At 40.9% G+C, this 19,782-nt stretch overlaps 1 protein-coding gene across 1 annotated transcript in view; it reads left to right on the top strand.

The window, feature by feature from the left end:
- arhgef1a (Rho guanine nucleotide exchange factor (GEF) 1a) overlaps positions 1-19,782 on the top strand; it is a 37,840-nt gene that overhangs the window by 15,856 nt on the left and 2,202 nt on the right. Inside the window, exons 6-20 of the mRNA XM_053333755.1 lie at positions 3,651-3,760; positions 4,175-4,318; positions 4,528-4,778; positions 5,130-5,255; positions 6,346-6,463; positions 8,885-8,961; positions 10,108-10,279; positions 12,013-12,089; positions 12,274-12,446; positions 14,265-14,332; positions 14,710-14,898; positions 16,452-16,538; positions 18,042-18,124; positions 18,418-18,453; positions 19,504-19,554. Coding sequence (XP_053189730.1) covers positions 3,651-3,760; positions 4,175-4,318; positions 4,528-4,778; positions 5,130-5,255; positions 6,346-6,463; positions 8,885-8,961; positions 10,108-10,279; positions 12,013-12,089; positions 12,274-12,446; positions 14,265-14,332; positions 14,710-14,898; positions 16,452-16,538; positions 18,042-18,124; positions 18,418-18,453; positions 19,504-19,554 — 1,762 coding nt within the window. The remainder of the gene's footprint in view (positions 1-3,650; positions 3,761-4,174; positions 4,319-4,527; positions 4,779-5,129; positions 5,256-6,345; positions 6,464-8,884; positions 8,962-10,107; positions 10,280-12,012; positions 12,090-12,273; positions 12,447-14,264; positions 14,333-14,709; positions 14,899-16,451; positions 16,539-18,041; positions 18,125-18,417; positions 18,454-19,503; positions 19,555-19,782) is intronic.

Consider the following 19,782-nt stretch of genomic DNA (forward strand, 5'->3'; position numbering starts at 1 on the left):
ACCACAGCGTTTCGCTTAGACAGGGACATCGGACACCGTGATACCAGCGACCCCTGCTGTTTCCTTACTCCAGCCACAGCATTTTGCTTAGTCATAGACAATGGGTTCAGGATGCCAAAAACCCATGCCGTTTCCTCACTCTGACCGCAGTGTTTTGCTTAGACAGGGACAGCGGGCACCACGATGCCAGCGACCCATGCCGTATCCCCACTTGGACCGCAGCGCTTCGCTTACTCGTGGACATCGGGTCCAAGATGCCAACAACCCATGCGGTTTCCTTACTCCAGCCGCAGCATTTGCTTAGTCATGGACATCGGGGTCCAGGATGCCAGCGACCCATGCCGTTTCCTCACTCCGACCACAGCATTTCGCTCAGACAGGGACATCGGGCACCACGATGCCTGCGACCCATGCCGTCTCCCCACTCAGACTGCAGCGTTTCACTTACTCGTGGACATCGGGTCCAAGATGTCAGCAACCCATGCCGTTTCCTCACTCCGACTGCAGCGTTTCACTTAGAGAGGGACATCGAGAGAGGGACATCGGGCACCACAGTGCCTGCGACCCATGCCGTTTCCTTAAATCCAACAGCAGCGCTTCGCTTAGTCTTAAGATCCGCTCAGGTGGAGGTTTTTGGGGGTCCTCGCTGCCTGGGCGCAGCAGCAGATCCTTCATACGGCCTCCCCACACTGCATCAAGAGCACAAACGATTCATTCAAATCTTGTTAATAAATTTGTCAAACGTATCTCATTGGTAGTGTGGTCCTTGCTCGTGAATCGAAGCTTGTGAAAGGCAGTTTCAGGAGCGGGAACACACCCCAATTACACCCCTTCCAGCTCCTATATAAACAAACCTAACCATCTTCCCCATCTTTCGCTCTTGTAGTCGAGTTCCCCCAACCCCCCCGCCTTTTCTTTCTGTTCTTCTCTCCTTTCTCATAGGTTCAAAGGGGGTCCTCGCTGCCCGGGCGCAGCAGCGGATCCTTTATACTGCCTCCCCACACTGCATCAAGAGCACAAATGATTCATTCAAATCTTGTTAATAAATTTGTCAAACGTACGTCATTGGTGGTGTGGTCCTTGCTCGTGAAAGGTTACACGAGAACGTCCATCCTCTCATTAGTTAGATGTGCCTGGAGTGGGACTGAGAATGTTAAACACAGGAAGACAGTTCTGTGGATGGATTGCACCCCTAGCATTTGCCTAAACTGCCAATGCCACTGGCCAGGTCTGCTACTTACACAAGTTGATCACATGACACTTAGGGGTGAAAACTGCTGTAAAAGCACACATTTTGGACTTAAACTTCTCCAAAAAATACAACAGACACCACAAGACAGTGTACAACTTTATGATTTTCATGAATTCATATACAATTGCAGGAATATGTTTGTCATCAGGGCTGTGAAGGTTACTTTCGAAATGTAGACATACTCAAAGTAATGTTATTTATGACATTTGATTACTTTTTGATTTTCTAACCAATGTTTTCAGCTGTTCCTTACATTCCTTATCATTTATAGTGTTTAGTGTTCAGCTATTGATTACTACAGTTTGAAATTTAATCACTATTGAATACATGTACCAATCCCAAACACTTTTTGCCCGGTGGGGTGCACTCTGCTGGTTGCTTTTTAACTGTATGAGCTACATGTTTGTGTTGAAAGTCATTGAGAAGAAGTGAGTGTAGGTTTGGGTCCAGAAGTTAGCATTGGGATTGCTGGAAAACTCTTATGGTCAGTTTACTGATGGTGTGGATATCTTTGTGTCAGATTGTATATCTTAGAAAGGACATTTCTTATGTATAGCTTTCCAGATGTATTTCCTGTCTCTTTTGCAGACTGTAAGCTTGATTATGCAAACATTGACACTTTAAAGTCCTTTTAAATCTACCTGTCCTGCCTTGGTGTCTGCACTTGGGTCTTCTTCCTGTTCTCATACTCATGACCCTAATAGTAGGGCTGCCAGCCACCGGCCTGTATTCCAGCCTGTCAGCTAGACCTAGGCCTAGCTTGAGCAGACCAGTGTAACGACCCCAGTTCGGATTGACCAACCAGTGTAAGAAGCGGGCAAAACACAGCAGGCTGAAGTTTTAACAATGTTTTATTGAGCCTAACAAATATGCTAAAAAAGGATTAAAAAGTGGGCCAAGGCTTGGGGGTCTAAGAGTCAGGGGGAGAAGAGTCTGTACCGGGTGTGCGTAGCGTCTGTCCTGTGTGTGGCAAAGCAGGGACTCTCAACAGGGTGGCTATACTAATGTTGCTTGGTGGCTGGTCAGGTCTGTGTTGCCTCAACCAGGGCCCTGGTCACCATGCTTTGTCTGGAGCTGCTTTCCACCATGGCTCAGCTATATGGTGACATGATCTCAAACACTACACAATATAAGACATAATGGTTGCCGGACGAGAACACATAGGTAAATGATAATCAAAGTCTGTACCTGCACAGAAGAAAGGAGAACACAAGCTGGCTGCTCAGTGCTGTGTGGCTGCTTAAATGGCAGTTGGAGGTAACTCCCAAGCACACCTGTATTTCATCACCCATCACTAGTGCAATAAACCCCATACCAAAACCACACCCACCATCACTGCACTCACACACACTGTTCAAATAATCACTGCAATCACACACAGTGCTCAAATAAATATATAAATAAATAAAATAATCACTACATGATACAGGTCTGCCGTTACACCAGCTTCTTGCCTGTACCTGAGTCAGCCAGCTCACTGCTTCATTGCCTTACCTGGCAACCCCCCTGCCTGGTTCCACTGGTCCTTTATCTCTTGAACCCAATGAACCTTCAGTGGACCTGTTGAGGAGCAACACTGATGTCCAGTTGGATCTCACCTTGCCATTTTCCAGTGGTCCATGGCTCCCAAAGGTTTTCTCTGCCACCCAGTTCCTTGGCCTCTCCACTGCCCAGAGCCACATATGACTGCCTATCAGACCCTCCTGCTGCCTCTTCTGCTGTTCACTTGGCCATCCCCACTGACCTCCAGCCAGATCATCAGGTATCTGCAAACATCCACTGAGGTCATCAGTGGTTGGCTGTCCAGCCAGCTCAGCAGTCACCAGTTGACGTCTCTGCTGTTCAGTGGTGTGTCACAGCCATTGGCCACCACTGGTCTTCACCTGGCCACTACTACATTGTCTGTCCTCTGTCACTGCCTCCACCGAGGACCTCCATTCAGCCACCATTTAAGACACTCCTACACTAACTGCATCAACCTTTTTCCCCGATCACCAGTCACCTGCACGTCACCCCATCAGCACTTTGCCTGCCCAAATTTTCAGCCCTCTGCTTGCCCAGCTGCCTCTGAAGACATCCGTGGTCTTCACCTCTGTCTGTTTGGCACCCCATCTACACCACTCCTGAATCTCAGTCACTGATCGCCTGTACGGACCTCCAGCCAGTCATCTATCAAGCAACCTGGCCCTACTCTCTCTCTCTCATACTTGCTTACCTTTGCTTAAAGACACTCCCGACTCCCTGCATTGCATTTCTGGACTTTGCATTGCATCAGACCACTTTATACATTACCTCTGTGACTTGATGCCTGAATTATAATTCCTAATTTGACAGTGTCATGTGTCATTGGTTTTGCTAATGTAATGTATGTACTAATACCTCTATGTATGTGTTGCAGAACCCTGAATGATGACTCTCCCCTGGGGTTGCGCAGGATCCTGTCTCAGTCCACAGACTCCCTCAACTTCAGAAACAGAGCTATATCAATGGAATCTCTCAATGATGACGGTAGCAGAACATTCAAAAAACAATTCACACTAAAATGTCTTTCATAACATGATGGTTGATTTGCCCAGAACAAAACAAATGTCTCAGGGTTAAGGTATAGCAAAATGTTTCCTTATGTTTAAAGTGTTGTGCAAAGGTTGGTCAGACTTGACCCGTGGTACATGGATTAGATAGATAACAGGCAGATTGTAAAGTGAGATTGGAGGTGCATAGCTGGTAAGGTGTGGTTTGGTATAGAAATACCATAGTCTAAAAGGTTCAGTTAAAGCAGTATCATTAAAAGAAATATGAGCAAATTGTACTTATCAAATAATTCTTAATACATGCAAAATTGCTCATATCAAATGCACAAGATAAAAATCAAGACTCTCACTTTCAGGGCTTTTAATGCTGATGGTTTTCTCTCTTGTTTAGGTGATAGCTACTACACTTCCGTGATGGAGGAGATGGAGTTCGAGGGCCAGGACTTTAAGGCTGACTCTTGGAGCATGGCCGTGGAAAGCAGTTACCTGCAGTCACACAGCAAAAACATAATCAAGAGGCAGGATGTCATCTATGGTATCTATTGCTGAGTATTACATCAGATCAGTACACAATACTACATAGATACTATTTAGTGGACATACTAATGTAACTGTAATTAGTTGTTTTTCTTAACGTGCCAGATGTTCAGTTTAGACTATTCCTCTCTTGCATGTACAGTATGGCTGCTGCAGTCAATAATATGATTAGGATGTGTGTGTGACCTGTGTATGTGTCCTTCTCAGAGCTGATACAGACAGAGGTGCACCATATGCGAACACTGCGCATCATGGAACGGGTATTCCAGCAGGGCATGCTGGATGAGCTCCAGCTGGACCCAGGCATTGTGCATAACATGTTCCCCTGTCTGGACCAGCTGCTCAGCATACATTCCCATTTCCTGACACAACTTCTCCTGCGGCGCAACATCAGCCTGGAGCCTGATTCTAGTTGCAACTTCACCATTCACCAACTGGGGGACATACTAATCGAGCAGGTGAGGATGCATCCTCACATATAGAAAAATATACCAGTAGACCAAGAGTTACCTCATTCAGAATGGCACAGTGACACAGAACTGGAAATCAAGTAAAGTCAAGTCAATTTTATTTGTGTAGTCCAATAACACAAACTTTACAATCTGTACAGCAATGCAACATCCTCAGTCTTTAAACCCTCAGATCAGGAAAAAAACTAATATTAGTGTCAGCCCACATCTGGATAAGAGATACCAGGTCTGAACAGTGCCTCTGTTTCTATGGACAAGGTTGTTCCTTCCTCTACATTTAAATCTGAGTTATTTTTCAGCCATAATAACGTGTGTGTGTGTGTGTGTGTGTGTTGTCAGTTCTCAGGTCAGTGCGCAGATGACATGCGGAAGACCTACGCTGAGTTCTGTAGCCGTCACTTAAAGGCTGTCAAATTGTACAAGGAGCTGCTGGCCAGAGACAAGAGGTTCCAGTGCTTTATACGGGTGAGACAGACATTGTAAATGAAAGGGAAGTGAGATTATAATAATATATATAATAATGTGGGCCTCACACAGGCTAAATGTAGGCTACATGGTTACTGAGTGGACATGGACTTAAACTAATTTTGTGGGTCCCACATGGTTTCAGTAACATGGGCTGGCTAAATGGTCCCCATTTAAGGTCTATTCTGATCACAGCATCAGTCTTATTAGTGGGAGTGGGAGTTACTGGGAGCTGTGCTGTTCTACAGTCTGATGTTTGATAAACTGTTTGAAACTGTAGATTCTTTGCAGTGTTGGGGAGTATGTTACTTTTTAAATGATATTTCCCAGTAATGTCTGCTACACTGAACTGCAACAATTTATTCTGTCTTGAAGAATAGAAAAGATAAGACATTACACTGTATGCAGCAGTCAGATCTGTATAAGATGCTTCAATGTCAACTTTTTGTCTTCTGATCCAGGAAAGAATTGGCTGTTGTTATTGTTAATAATTTAAACAGATTTTTAAAAGTCATCATATTTATTTTAGTGCCACTTGTTCCATTGTTGTTATTGTTCTGACCTGCCACTGAACTGCACTCGATACACTCACAGACCAAACAGGATATCATTTACCTTTTCAATGATGTATATCTAAAACATTCTGGTTTATAAAACATAGTGAACGAGGAAGCTCCAGGTTGCGGTTGGTTATGAAGAAGCTAAAGGGCAGGAACAAATTTGTGGCTTGTAAAATGATGAGATAATGTATGCAGGTAAAATAAAGAACAAGTGGTATCCATGACATCATGCACAAAAACCCACAAAGACATCTATCTCTCTCTTTGCTTCTGGTTTTTCCATTTGTCATTCTCACTATATGAGTCAGAACTATTTGAATCATATCGGGTTTCAGTATATTCTTTATGACTCACTTTTTATTTTTATATGTATTATAGGACACCACAATTGCTTTCCTCTTGACCTGACCTGGTTTAAAAACTCTCTCCATGCTGCATTTCAAACACAGAGATAAAGAAATGACAGTCAGGATCTTGTATTTTGGATCTAGCATTTTGTCAGTGGGTGTTTCTCTCTGTCTTTGGGGCAGAGGGTGTGTCGAGGACCCTGGCTACGGTGCCATGGTGTTCAGGAGTGTATCTTATTGGTGACTCAGCGGATCTCCAAGTATCCTGTCCTTGTTCAGCGCATTCTGGATAACGCCACTGGTGAGTCACCACAATGAGAAAGGCTTTATTATGAGTAGAAAGCACACACAGATCATCCTCACAGGTCTATTTTAACATATAAAGTAAAATCGGCCAACAATAAGCCTACTTACAGAAAACATAACAGCATTTTCAGTATAGACACAAATGTGTTTTCCACATCTTTTGGCAGCACATGTGTAGAGTATTCAAATCTTTGCACTTTGCACCATCCAGTCAACTATTCTACTTTCTTCAATAAATAAGCTATTTTTATCGTGCACCACTGTGATTTGGACCATTTTTGACTGGCCAAAAGGACAACGATCGTTATATCTTTATATACTATTTCCCTTTCCAAATCTTTTTAAAATCCACAGTGCTGTTAGGCCCATGAATGGTCAGTGAAATCTGATCGTTTGAATGGAACCAGATTATTCCAGTCACTGAAGCTCAAAATAAAGTGTCAAAGTAGAACTGTAATCATTAACACTTTAAAAACTCATATAACTGTACAATTGTTCTGCAATTAGTTTTTGCTATTATTTACTACTCCTTATGCATGAGCCACTGTCACCAACACAAATAGTTCTAAAATGAGAATCAGGATCAGGAGAAGAATCTTTGCTCTATAGAAGATGAAAGAAGAAGACGAAAGACTAACTAACCTGGACATGAACTCTCAGGGGCCCAGCCAATGGAATCCATTAGATTGTAAGCCAGCCAAGATGGGTCCATCTGTATTTTCATTGGTCATACTGGCTGTCAGTCAATACAACATACAGTCAAGCCCGAAATTATTCATACCCCTTTTGGACATGCCACTTTTTGTTCAAATGTAAATAAAAGCTGACTGAAATATTTTTTTTACCACAATGATGCCTTTTGTACATCGTCTTTTTATCTTCTTGGAGACGCCTGTGTCACTTCCGGTCAAAAAACAACTTGCTGGTTGAATAAAAGTAACTTTAAGTCAAAATTTGCCTGGGGTATGAATAATTTCGGGCTTGACTGTAGGTGTGAAGTGTACTTCATTTGCAGGACCACAGCTGCCCAGTCTGCTTCTGTGACTCTATTCAAGTGAACTGAACTTTATCATGTTTGCTTTATATACAGCACTGAAGATGTAAATGAAACACTTTTGTAACTTGCAAATGAATGCAATGTATTAATACTGCAATAGTAGTGAAAGACTGTGCTGTAAAAGGTTAAAGTCTGTGTAAAGTAAGAATAAATGTGTTCTGAGTTTGACATACCACAGAAAAGTGTGTTGTTAACCACCCTGCCAAATTTGAATGATTAAAAAAATCGCCAAATATATGAAATTAGGCTTCAAAGTTGTGTAAAAATCAGCCTCTTTCTCTGCTCCCAAACGCTGTGGGAGTGTCCTCTGAGTTCACTGAAACCACGCCCCCTACCAAGTGTCACCTGTCAATCAAAGTCACCACCTCTACCAGAAACATGGACGCTATGTGTGAGAGTTTTCTGCTGTTAACTCAGCTGCTAGCTTGGTGGCTAACTCGGCAGCTAGCTCAACTGCTAGCTCAGCGGCTAACTGTAGGTGTACTGTTGTAGTAGTAGTGTGTGTTGAATGTATTTATACTGCTACAGCAGCAGGGGCGGGTCTGAAAAATCACTGCTGCGTTACGTAACGCCCACTGAATCCTGAACACAGAAATGTTGAAACACAGTTTGTGAAGCCTAGCTCCACAATTCAAATCTAAATGGTTGAAATGTTTTTTACACTTTTTTTAGAAATACATTTATGACATATTTAATGTGTTTAGAAGAAAATGTCTATATGAATAAATAAATAGGTGTTTCAACATCAGACATCCTCACCCATCACACCCCAGCCTGTGTTCCAGTAGCACTTACACTCCATAGCTCACACTGTGTTGGCTGGAGCCAATGTCCCCGGCTATTTTCAGCTTCTGGTCATGGTGATAATGTTAGCGCCCTCCTCACAGGGCTTTAGTGCAAGCAGCTGAGGATGTGCTCTACATCCCCTTTGGCACAGTAGGCAAGCAGGTATTTTGACTTTGTTCCAGGTGAAGAGGTTGGAAGGGCTTGGTAGCACATTGTAGCCGAATTATACAGAATGTAATTTATTACAGCACAGTTTCATCCTTCTTACTTTAACTTGACAGTGCCTAATGACTCACTACTTAGTGCAGCTAACAATGCACACCTGTCACTAGTACACATAAAGCAGATCAGCCCAACTTTCATAAAACTCTCAAAAAGAACAACAGAACTAAAGCTTCAACAAAATATAACATTGTGAGACACATAGTACCTGAAACCTTTATTACGTTTGTGCAACATGATAAATGAACAGAACCATTAGACTGAAATGACTGATTTAAAGTTACCATGGAGATCTAATCTCATACATACTTCCACATAATCAACAATAATGTTATTTTTTCTCCTTTCCAGATGATGAAGAAGAAGCCTCTTCTTTGGCTCAGGCTTATCAGATGGTCAGAAAACTTCTTAGTTCAATAGACCAACAGGTACCAACCTACCTTCATACCTTCTTTATTACACTGAATTATAAAGATGGCTGAGATTATAAGATCACCTGACTGTCTGTCTGACTGTAAAGACTACGACACATTGGAGACATGTGATTCATGTGATTCTTCACTCTTTGCCAGATCAACAAGATTTGATCAAGATGAAATTCATGTGTTAGAACAGCACAGAGAGACAGTGAGAAAACTGATCACAATCTCTAAGAGATAAAGAAATTAGAGCCTCTATATGTGTAGTAGTAATAATAATAATAATACAGATAATGTGTATATGGGGCACAGTGCAGGTGTATTGTTACTCATGTTATTGATACAATGTGCAACATTATGCCAAATGCTGGTACGATCATGTCCATAACTCTAGAGATTGGAGCAAGTGAAGGTTGGGTGTTAAATCTTTCTACCCATAGAATAGGACTCTGTGTGTGTGTGTGTGTGTGTGTGTGTGTGTGTGTGTGTGTGTGTGTGTGTGTGTGTGTGTGTGTGTGTGTGATTATGGGGGTAGTGGGAGGAGTTGTTGCTGTTGGATTTGGCTGTTTCCACTAGGCCTGCCCCCTTAATGTCAGTGATTTGGATCATTAGCCACTCTCATGTTATCAGTGGAATCATTGTACACAGAGTCATGTAGGGTGACATCATCACAGGCTGTAAACTTTTACACAGTCATTTCTTAATTACCTAAATACTAGGTCTGGGTATCGTTACCTGATACCCAGACCTAGTATACCTGATACCTTTTAAGGTATCGACCGAAATAAATCAATACCAAGTAGAGTCAAAACGTCTCCCGTCAAACAAAACCTGCAATTGATCCTTTTTGCACCCTGAGCTAGAAATGATGACTATTGGTATGGACTTGCTCACAGCCAATCACACAAACACAAGTGTTCTTTGATTTAATGAGAAATGTGATTGTCTGAAAGTCTAATTTAATGCTTCTATTCACATGATGGGTATCAAATGAAGTACTCAGTTAGTATCAGTATCACTTTAAAGGTACTTGGATTGGTACTGGTATCGTCATTTTTTAAACGATACTCAGCCCTACTTAATACATAACAGTTATAGAAACACAGAGAAAAAGGAAAGCTCCAAAATGGGAGATAACTTTTATACTGTGGACAGATGGAGGAAATGGAGAAGACACAACGGCTGCAGGAGATCCAAGCAAAGCTGGATCCACGGGCCGAGGCCAGAGTAAGAGACGGTCGACTTTTCAGGCAAGGAGAATTGCTGCGCCGGAGCCTCGTCCATGAAGGGATGCTGTTCTGGAAAAACCCAGGATCCCGACTCAAAGGTACATAAAAATGTGAGAACATTAGACTGTGTGTCAGGTAAGTATGTAGTACTGAAAAGAGTTGTTAGCTCAGTCTGGTTTTAAACTTTTAATAAGGTGTACTTCAGGCTGACCATCATAATTGGTTAATGAGAAGACTACAATAGGTAATGTGTTAACTTAACTGAAACTTATTTCAGTTGGACACGTTGATACTAAACATGGATGAGAGTGATCTCTAGTGTGTTACAATACAAATGAATTTGCAGCTCTTATAAAACTGGAGGAAAACTTTCAAAAGATGAAGACACTTAAAACTCCATATGAAGGATTACTTTCTTTAATAGGGTTTTTCTATTATCCCAAGTTGGTCCACTTTAGTCATGCTGCTGTAGCCAATCATGTTGCTGCGGTCCTGCTTGCTGGCAGAGCTGACCATGACCACTCTGTGATGACCCTCATTCTTCCCCTCAAATGAGTGGTGTATTGCGAGGCTCGTGTCCATGCTGGAGAGCAGAAAGGTTTGGGGTTTGCAGTAATTGTGTAGCTTCTAATTGAACTGCTGTGGTGTGAACTTTAGTTTCCCTCCTGCATCCATTTGTACTTTCAGACATTTTCTTTATTTGACTGTTTCAGCTGTATCAGAGCTGTGCAGAGTCACTGCTGATGAAAACCCAACATTAACTGCTTATGCTGCTTCATATGAAAAACTTTTACATGACAAAATGACAGGAGACTTTTATTGTGAAGAAATGAAATGTCTTTATCAACCAGCTCAGCAACATCTGGACATATTTGTAGATATTTTTTCACTGCATAATTTTGAGATAATGTTAGGAGGAATGATTGAAGTAGAAACAGCTACAGAGCTGCTGACAACAGACTCTTTCTGCATTTTCTACAACCAGCACACCTCCAACAGGGAAACGTATTATACCCTGCTGTGCTGTGTGATAGAAAAACATCCACAGCATGCTAGTTCACCTCAACAGCTCCCGGCATGACTCAGCACGACTACAACATACACAATGGAAAAACTGCCATGACTCTCTATTGTTCAGTGACAGGTTGATGAAAACTAAAAAGTGGAATTCTTTTTCATTTTATTCCTGCAAGTCAAAAGTTTGCAGGCATGAAACAATTTATTTTTTCTACACAAGTGTACACAAAGTGACAAGATTACATCCAGGATGTAAATGTAGTTGTCCTAGCTGTTTCAGGTCACTAGTTCATTTACTTTCAGTGAGTCAGAGACAAACATTTAAAATTATTCATGTAAAAATGGTTTATTTGAAAAGAAGCTTGACCTGATATAAGTTGTTTTACCCCATTTCCTGAAATTCTACAACCACACTGCAAAGTTAACATGACACATAAAGCCACAATGGAAACATTTAGGGGAAAATCTGATAAATGTATTAATTGTGATAAAAAAAAAAAAAGAAATAAAACAGAAAACCCATTCAAATAGAACCCTAAGACCCAGTACATGTTTATATTAAAAACTGGCCTTGAACCACTGGACACAAAAACACCTCATGGACAAGCAAAGTTAATTTCAACATAAGATACAGATCTGATGAAAAATGACTTTTAATTTCTTCTAATTAATTTGTATGTGAACATTTTGGACTAATAAGCATTACACTGACTTGCTTTGTCATTATTATCTGTGTGTGTGTGTGTGTGTGTGTGTGTGTGTGTGTGTGTGTGTGTGGGTGTGTGTGTGTGTGTGTGTGTGTGTGTGTGTATAGATGTACATGTCCTACTGATGACAGACATCCTGGTATTACTGCAGGAGAAAGACCAGAGGTACATCTTTCCTAGTCTGGTAAGAAAATGTTCACATACACACACACACACACACACACACACACACACACACACACACACACACAAGCACACAATTCTAATGCATCATTTGTTGCACAGATGACCAGAAAGAGAACTCTTAATACCGCCATCTTTCCTCTCTTTGTGTTACTTTCTTACTTACGAACATTTCTGTCGTCCAGGACAAATCTCCAGTGCTGTCCCTTCAGAACCTAATAGTGAGAGATATAGCCAATCAGGAACGAGGCATGTTCCTCATCAGTGACTCCACCCCTCCTGAGATGTATGAGTTCCACGCTGCCACCAAAGAAGACAAGAACATCTGGATACGACACATCCAGCGCACTGTCAGCAAGTGAGAAAATACACATTATTTCACATACTGCATTACAAATGTATAAACTGATACATAGCCTAATCAATAAATGGTTATTGTAGACTATAGCTACAAGTGGGAGCAATTATTATATCTATTGGCACAGTATAAGATTCCATACCAGTAGTCTACAGGCTGGACTGGTTTATGTGTGTGAATTGTATTTAGTTCTATTGTTACATAAACATAATTCTACCAGGAGGGGACAAACACAGGACTTCTCTACTGGACTGGATTCTTTACTGTCATGTTAGGTCAAATGTTCTTACTGTTACATTCGCCATTTTATGTTGAAATACTTTACTAAATGTCTTCTGCTCTAATTAAACAAATGGTAAAACTGAAACAGAATCACAGAGAGGAAAACGTTGCAAAATTAAATTAAAATGACTTAAAGGTGTTTGCCCCTACTGAATATTAATATTTCCTTCTTTGCTTGAATGTAAATATATTTTCTTTTTGACTGGCATTAACAACCGATTCATCTTTTTTCATCATGTTGTCAGGATGAGATAAGTAGAAGGAAGGAGGATGGGGGTCATTATTTTATGTTTCCTCTCGTAGGGCCCTACCTTGTGGTCGGTGCACAGTGGATGGTGGGCGTGGCTCATGTGTCTTTGTTAGTTTCCCCCGGTGCAGTTGTCATTTTCTCACCCTGCGCCCACGTTGTCTAAATAGCAAATGCACGTGCACCAGTCTGTGCGCCTATGGGTGTTTTGGTCTCAAAATGAGGTGTGGTCAGGCACGTTGGTGGCACGTTGCTATTTTGAGGCAGAGGAAAGCGATTGCGCTACCGACAAAAAAAAAGAAACAGGTCTAAAGTCACTGGCCCATATGTTACTGTTATTTAAGGGGCACATTATCAAGAGTCTAATATGCTCCTATATAGGCGACGCTGCTTGTCACACACACGGACGCGCAGCAGCACACAAACATGCAAAACATTACAAATAAAAGGACCACAATGTGAATTCATATTATGATGTACATCAACATATTAAAAAAAAGTCACAATGACGCCACTATGTATCAGAATCAGTCAATGGCAGTAATGATCAATGAAACTGTCAATTTAGTCATGTGACCAATCCTGGTAAATCCCTCATCAAATTTACAATCCGCCAATGTGACAGCGCTCCTTGATATTAAAGGGAATGGGAGATGACGCTCCGATTGGTTTGCCGTGTGTTACGCCCAAAACACGCCTATGATTAATGAGGGGACTTAAGTCCATCCCTTTTAGACCATGCTCCTGGCGCAGTGACCATTTTTCCGCCATTAAAATAGCAAAAGTGGATTTGGATATGCCCAAAAGGCATTTGCGCTGCATGCACTATAAATCGTTAAAATGGGGGCCATAGTGTCTGATATGTGTCAGTACATTTTTATACCCAAACCCAGCCAGCATGTCCATGTGGGCCCCATAAGGGTTCAATTTGGTCTGTAAATATGGGTCCCAAGTGGGTTTGTTCGCAGTTTCCATGGTGACCCCACCTGTGTGCCCTGTTTATGCCCATGCCTGCTTAGCCCACTTACATCCCTTATGAAGCTCATACAGTCAGCTCACATGGGGGGCCCATGTTACTGAAACATTTTCCCAGTTCAAGCCCATGTCCACTCAGTACCCACATAGCCCACACTTAACCCATGTAGGACTCACATGGACATGCTGGCTGGGAAGCAATTTCTATATAAAATACATTTTAGAACTTTTTTTGAAATAATATAGAATTACACACACTCCTTGTCTCTCACACTGATACCAGGATTTGTGTGTTTTGTGCTTTTTGTGGTCAGGTGCCCATCAAGACAAGAGTTCCCCCTCATAGAGACTGAACACAAGGCCCACCTGAGAAGACTAAAAGGTCAGAAGAATATACCTCACACTGCAACTAATGTTCCTTCTTGCTCTTTTTGTGCTTTAATACTATTTGAACCATAGCCAAAGAAAGCACTCATTTCTCCAGTCTGGCATGTCTTAAAATACTGAGCTTATAGAAAACCTTGAGTACTGCATGTAACATTTACTTTTCAAGGTACAGTACCACCGTCTGTAGGCACAGAGGGAGGGCATTATTACTTCTGTGTGTTATATGCACGTGAATGTGTTCATAGAATGTGTACAGTATCTATGTCAGGTGGCAGTATGTGTTGTTCATTAGATGTGACAGTACATTAAGAGTAGACAGGATGTATCATGTGATGTGTGTTAGGTGTCTGATTGTTTATTTTTGGCTCACAGCTGAGCTCCAGCAGAAGGACAGGGAGATGTTGGAGCTTCTGCAGGAAAGAGTGACTGTGTTCTGTGAGCTGGCAGAGGTAACAAGTGGTGAGGAAGGTTTACATCCTCCTATCATGCGTTACTTGTTCAGGGCAGACACACCTCAAGCTCCACGTGCAGAGAAACTCCTACTGGATGCCACCTCTGAAGGTAAGTAACATCCTAACTGTCACCTTGTTTTTCCTGCATTTTCTTACATACACAGAATTCACACCAATGTACACTGATGAGCTCATCTCACATCCACAAAGAAAACAAAACAGAGAAATAAAACAAAAACAGAATTCAAAAAGGCAGCCCATGTACCCCTGCACCGCCCTGCATCGCCCTGCATCACCCCATCCCCAATACACATGCTTACCCACAATTGCATTATGCATACATTTTATTTACACTCCTCTCCAGTATTCACTTATGTTCTGTATGCTTTCTATACGTTTGTATCCATGCTGTAGTTAAAATATAGCCTGGTTTTACTTGAATATCACTGCATCCTTCCTATCATGAGTTCTAAAGCAGCTATCTCCAACATGAGCTTGAGCCACTCTGCAACTTCTGGACTGTGTGGACTCTTCTACTTATATAAAATAATGTGTAGGAATGTGCCCACTTCTTTGTTACACTTCCAACATTTGTTATCTTGAGTTAAACCCATTTTAAACAACTTATTAGGAGTAAAACAATACCTATGAACAATTTTATAGTGTATAAATGTATTTCTAGCATCTCCCTCCAACATTTGAAATAACATCCTGCCAAATGTCCTCATCAATATTCTCTAAGATCTTTCTGCCATATTATGTTTAAGCCATCACACAGCTTGGTCTCCATGCTTGATATCTTCTTATAAAACACTGAAGCAGATTGTAGGGCTGGCCTGTGGAACATTAAGACATTCCTGTTCTTTCTCCACTTTCCTCCTCAAACAGAAACCAGCTCCCACAGTGCTCCTTAGCTGTAAATACCTCCAAAAATCACCCATGTGTTAGATTAGACTGTTTGTGCTATTTCTGCATTTTTTGTGACATTAAATTCATAACATGAAATGGGTATGTCAGTCCCTCTTCTATCTTAACCCACCCAGGATTAGATGTATATCACTTCATCATTTCACCCATGACACAAACAGTGTTACCAGATAAGATATGTTGAAGTACTGTTCCAGAGGTTTATGATTATTGTATTTTGAGGAAATGAGCATATGTGAATCATAACCAAGGGAACAAATAGGTGTAAATGTGTAATGTCAGAAAACATGGACTGCTGCCACTGCAACATCACAAAAACATTTCTAAATCACTCCCATTAATGTATTGTATATTTGTTGTTTATTATATATAGTATTTAGAGATTAATTTATTGTATATAGTATTTTCTTTTCTTTTCTTTTTTCTTTTTATCACTTAAGAATACTGTTGTCAATTTAGAATTTCCCTCTGTAGGGATCAATAAAGTTTCCTACACACACACACACACACACACACACACACACTTTGCCTTGTCATCTTGTATATATCTCATTTCACACAAAAACATGATAGACCAATTCAATTTAAACACAGGCTTTTAATTTATACTGTCAAAAACCTCTGATTCAAATTAGAAGATTAAATGTGTGACTTATACAGGTTGTGTGTGTGTGTGTGTGTGTGTGTGTGTGTGTGTGTGTGTGTGTGTGTGTGTGTGTGTGTGTGTTCCTACAGTGGACAGGTTGAGTGAGCTCCTCCTGGGCTGCAGTGTGGACATCCCTCTTGTGTGCCATCACAACCACGTCGACGGTGTAGAAACCAGTGAGTCACTGAACACTCAAAGCTCTTATATGATAAGATTTTACTGGGTTCAGCACTGCAACACACAAGTAGAACAATCAACAACCATTTAGAACAGTAGATCTCTGAGTAAGGTCATTTAGAAGAACATACAAGATGCATTAAACAGATCCACATTGAGTGTGTTATACAATACCATAATTATCATTGCCAAAAGAACATTTACACACTTAAATATGTTTTTTATTTCATCTTTATTTAAAGTCATTAAAAACAATTCTTAATCAAACTGAGATCATTATCATGATTCATTATCATGGGAACACAGGTCAAATTTAAAGGGTATGGGTTGGTGGGGTGGAGCAGGAGGAGGTTGACATGGTATTGATACAGATATGGGTACAGGTATATATACAGGTATAGGTACAGGTACAGGTACAGGTGTGTATATATATATACAGGTATTATACAGGTATAGGTATAGGTACAGGTATAGGTATATATATATATAGGTACAGGTGTATATATACAGGTATAGGTACAGGCGTGTATATACAGGTACAGGTATAATGTATATACAGGTATAGGTATGGGTATATATACAGGTACAGGTACAGTTATAGGTACAGGTACAGGTATAGGTACAGGTATATATACGGGTATAGGTACAGGTATAGGTACAGGTATATATACAGATACAGTTATATATACATGTACAGGTACAGGTATAGGTACAGGTATATATACAGGTACAGTTATATATACATGTACAGGTACAGGTATACACCGTAAACACAGTCCAGACAGTAAGTATTTGGGCAGTTACACATTTTTGTTCTTCAGGCTCTGTGCTCCAGAATTTGAAACACTATATAATATGAAATAAAGTGGTGGATTCTACATTAAAGGACTAAGACTCAGCTTGAATTTGAGTCAGTTTCCATCAATAAAGAAATAACTTGGTGGGAGATACAGCCCTTTTAACAAACAGTGCCCAAAGTTTAGAGCTTCAAAAGTAATTGGACACTTTGATACCAAATGTGTGTCATTTTATTAAGTGAAACTAAAAGAACTCACATATGACTCAGAGTTGAGTGGAGTGGAGTTAAAGATAGTTATTCTGACAAAATCTACATAAAAAGTCATTTATGACTGTACGGTGAGTCAAGAATGCTCTGCAGGATGAAGGCAGAGGATGTTTTCTTGTCAATGATCAAAAGAAGACTAGATGACCAGAACCTCAGCAGATGATTAGCTGCTGTAATGAATAATAGAATAAAATGAATGAGTTGAGAGCAGTAAAAACGCTACCAGTAACACAGAAAAGTAGATAACCAGAATTGAGACAAACACAGAACCTGAGGAACAAAAATGTGTAACTGTCCAAATACTTAGTCTGGGCTGTATCTGGCTGAGCTCAAATTCAAGTTTAATGAAGCCTAAGCCACATCTCCATTTCCTCTTTATTTGCTTTCATAACAGTCAGATATTTTATTCATTACCATTTTGTGTTTTTTGGACTAGCAGCGGGTGACTGCTGTGTTTGTCTCTGCTCAGGCGATCAGGATCTGTTGGTCAATGGAAGCCATGAAGTCCCTGCTGCAAAGGTAAGTTGGGGGTGAAGATGGAAGTGTGGTAGGTGGGTCTGAGGTCTTTCAACATAATTGATCTCAATTCTCCACTTTATCACAAAACAGTTTTAATGGGGATGAAAGGAGCAAATATCACCTGCCAGTTTTATCACCAGTTTTAATCATTAACTCATATAATTTCCTCTTAGGAATGTAAATGTGCTTAATGACTATCCAATGACTGTATTGTGTTCAAATTCATCATCATCTCCTTCTCAAAATAACTGTACTCCTGTGTTTGTGTAATTTCTTTATTTACCTTTTTAAAGGATTGCTCGAGAAGTGAAGACAAACCACCATCTGCAGTAAGTAAGGAGGTTAAAGGCTGTGTACAATGAATTCAGACATTTTCTTCTAAACACATTAAATAGGTCATAAATGTATTTCTAAGCCTTCACAAACTGTGTTTCAAGATTTCTGTGTTCAGGATTTAGTGGGCGGGTCTGAAAATCATTAGCATAAACCCGCCCCTGCTGCTGTAGAGGTATAAATACATTCAGCACACACTACTACTACTACAGTCTATAGTTAGCTGAGTTAGCCGCTGAGCTAGCAGCTGGGTTAGCAGCAGAAAGCTCTCAGATGTAGCGTCCATGTTTCTGGTAGAGGTGGTGACTTTGATTGACAGGTGACACTTGGTAGGGGGCGGGGTTTCAGTGAACTCGGCGGGCACTCCCACAGTGTTTGGGAGCAGAGAAAGAGGCTGATTTTTACACAACTTTGAAGCCTAATTTCATATATTTGGTGATTTTTTTTAATCATTCAAATTTGGCAGGGTGGTTAACAACACACTTTTCTGTGGTATGTCAAACTCAGAACACATATTTATTCTTACTTTACACAGACTTTAAGGTTTCTTAAACACCAGTGTATGTTATAGATATAGATATACTGTATTAACATCAAAATACCACACATAAGTAGTACCTGTGTGTGTGCACATGTGCATGTAGTAGTGCTACTTGAGATAAGGTGCATGTTCACTATGTGGACGGCCCCCAAACAAATGGATGGATGTACAGGTGTGCACATTCTCCTGTTTGTTTTTGTAAATTTCAACTTTTTAGTGGGAAGTAACATATGTGTCTCTCAAGCCCTGTTTTGCTCATATGGAATGGTTATAAATGAGGCACCTGCTAATTTGGTTAGCACTGCTGCAGACCCCAGAGCACCAATCAGAGCTCAGCACTAGAAAGGCTTGCTTCCAGATTAGCCACCACCCACTCACCATGTAACAACACCTCTTATACTGTGTGTGTGTGTGTGTGTGTGTGTGTGTGTGTGTGTGTGTGTGTGTGTGTGTGTGTGTGTGTGTGTGTGTCACTAGTAATGAATATACTGTCTGTGTTTGACAGGAGATCTGTCAGAGGCTGATGAATCTCAGTGTTTATCTCCACGCACTCCAGGTGAGTACATAGGAGGAGAGACAGAGGGGGAAAAGAGAGAAGAAGAATAGCATACAGCTCACATAATAGTCCTTGTTACAACATACAAACTCAGAACAGCTGCAATATTGATAATCCAATCAGCTGGACAGACATGGTTTCTATTTATCAAGGGAATAAATCCATTCAGACCCAGCTGTCAAACTGATAATGGTGACAGGTACAGGATCAAGAAGTAATCAAATAATA

The sequence above is a fragment of the Scomber japonicus genome, chromosome 15 (assembly GCF_027409825.1).
Source record: "Scomber japonicus isolate fScoJap1 chromosome 15, fScoJap1.pri, whole genome shotgun sequence".
In the NCBI taxonomy this organism is placed as follows: Eukaryota; Metazoa; Chordata; class Actinopteri; order Scombriformes; family Scombridae; genus Scomber; species Scomber japonicus.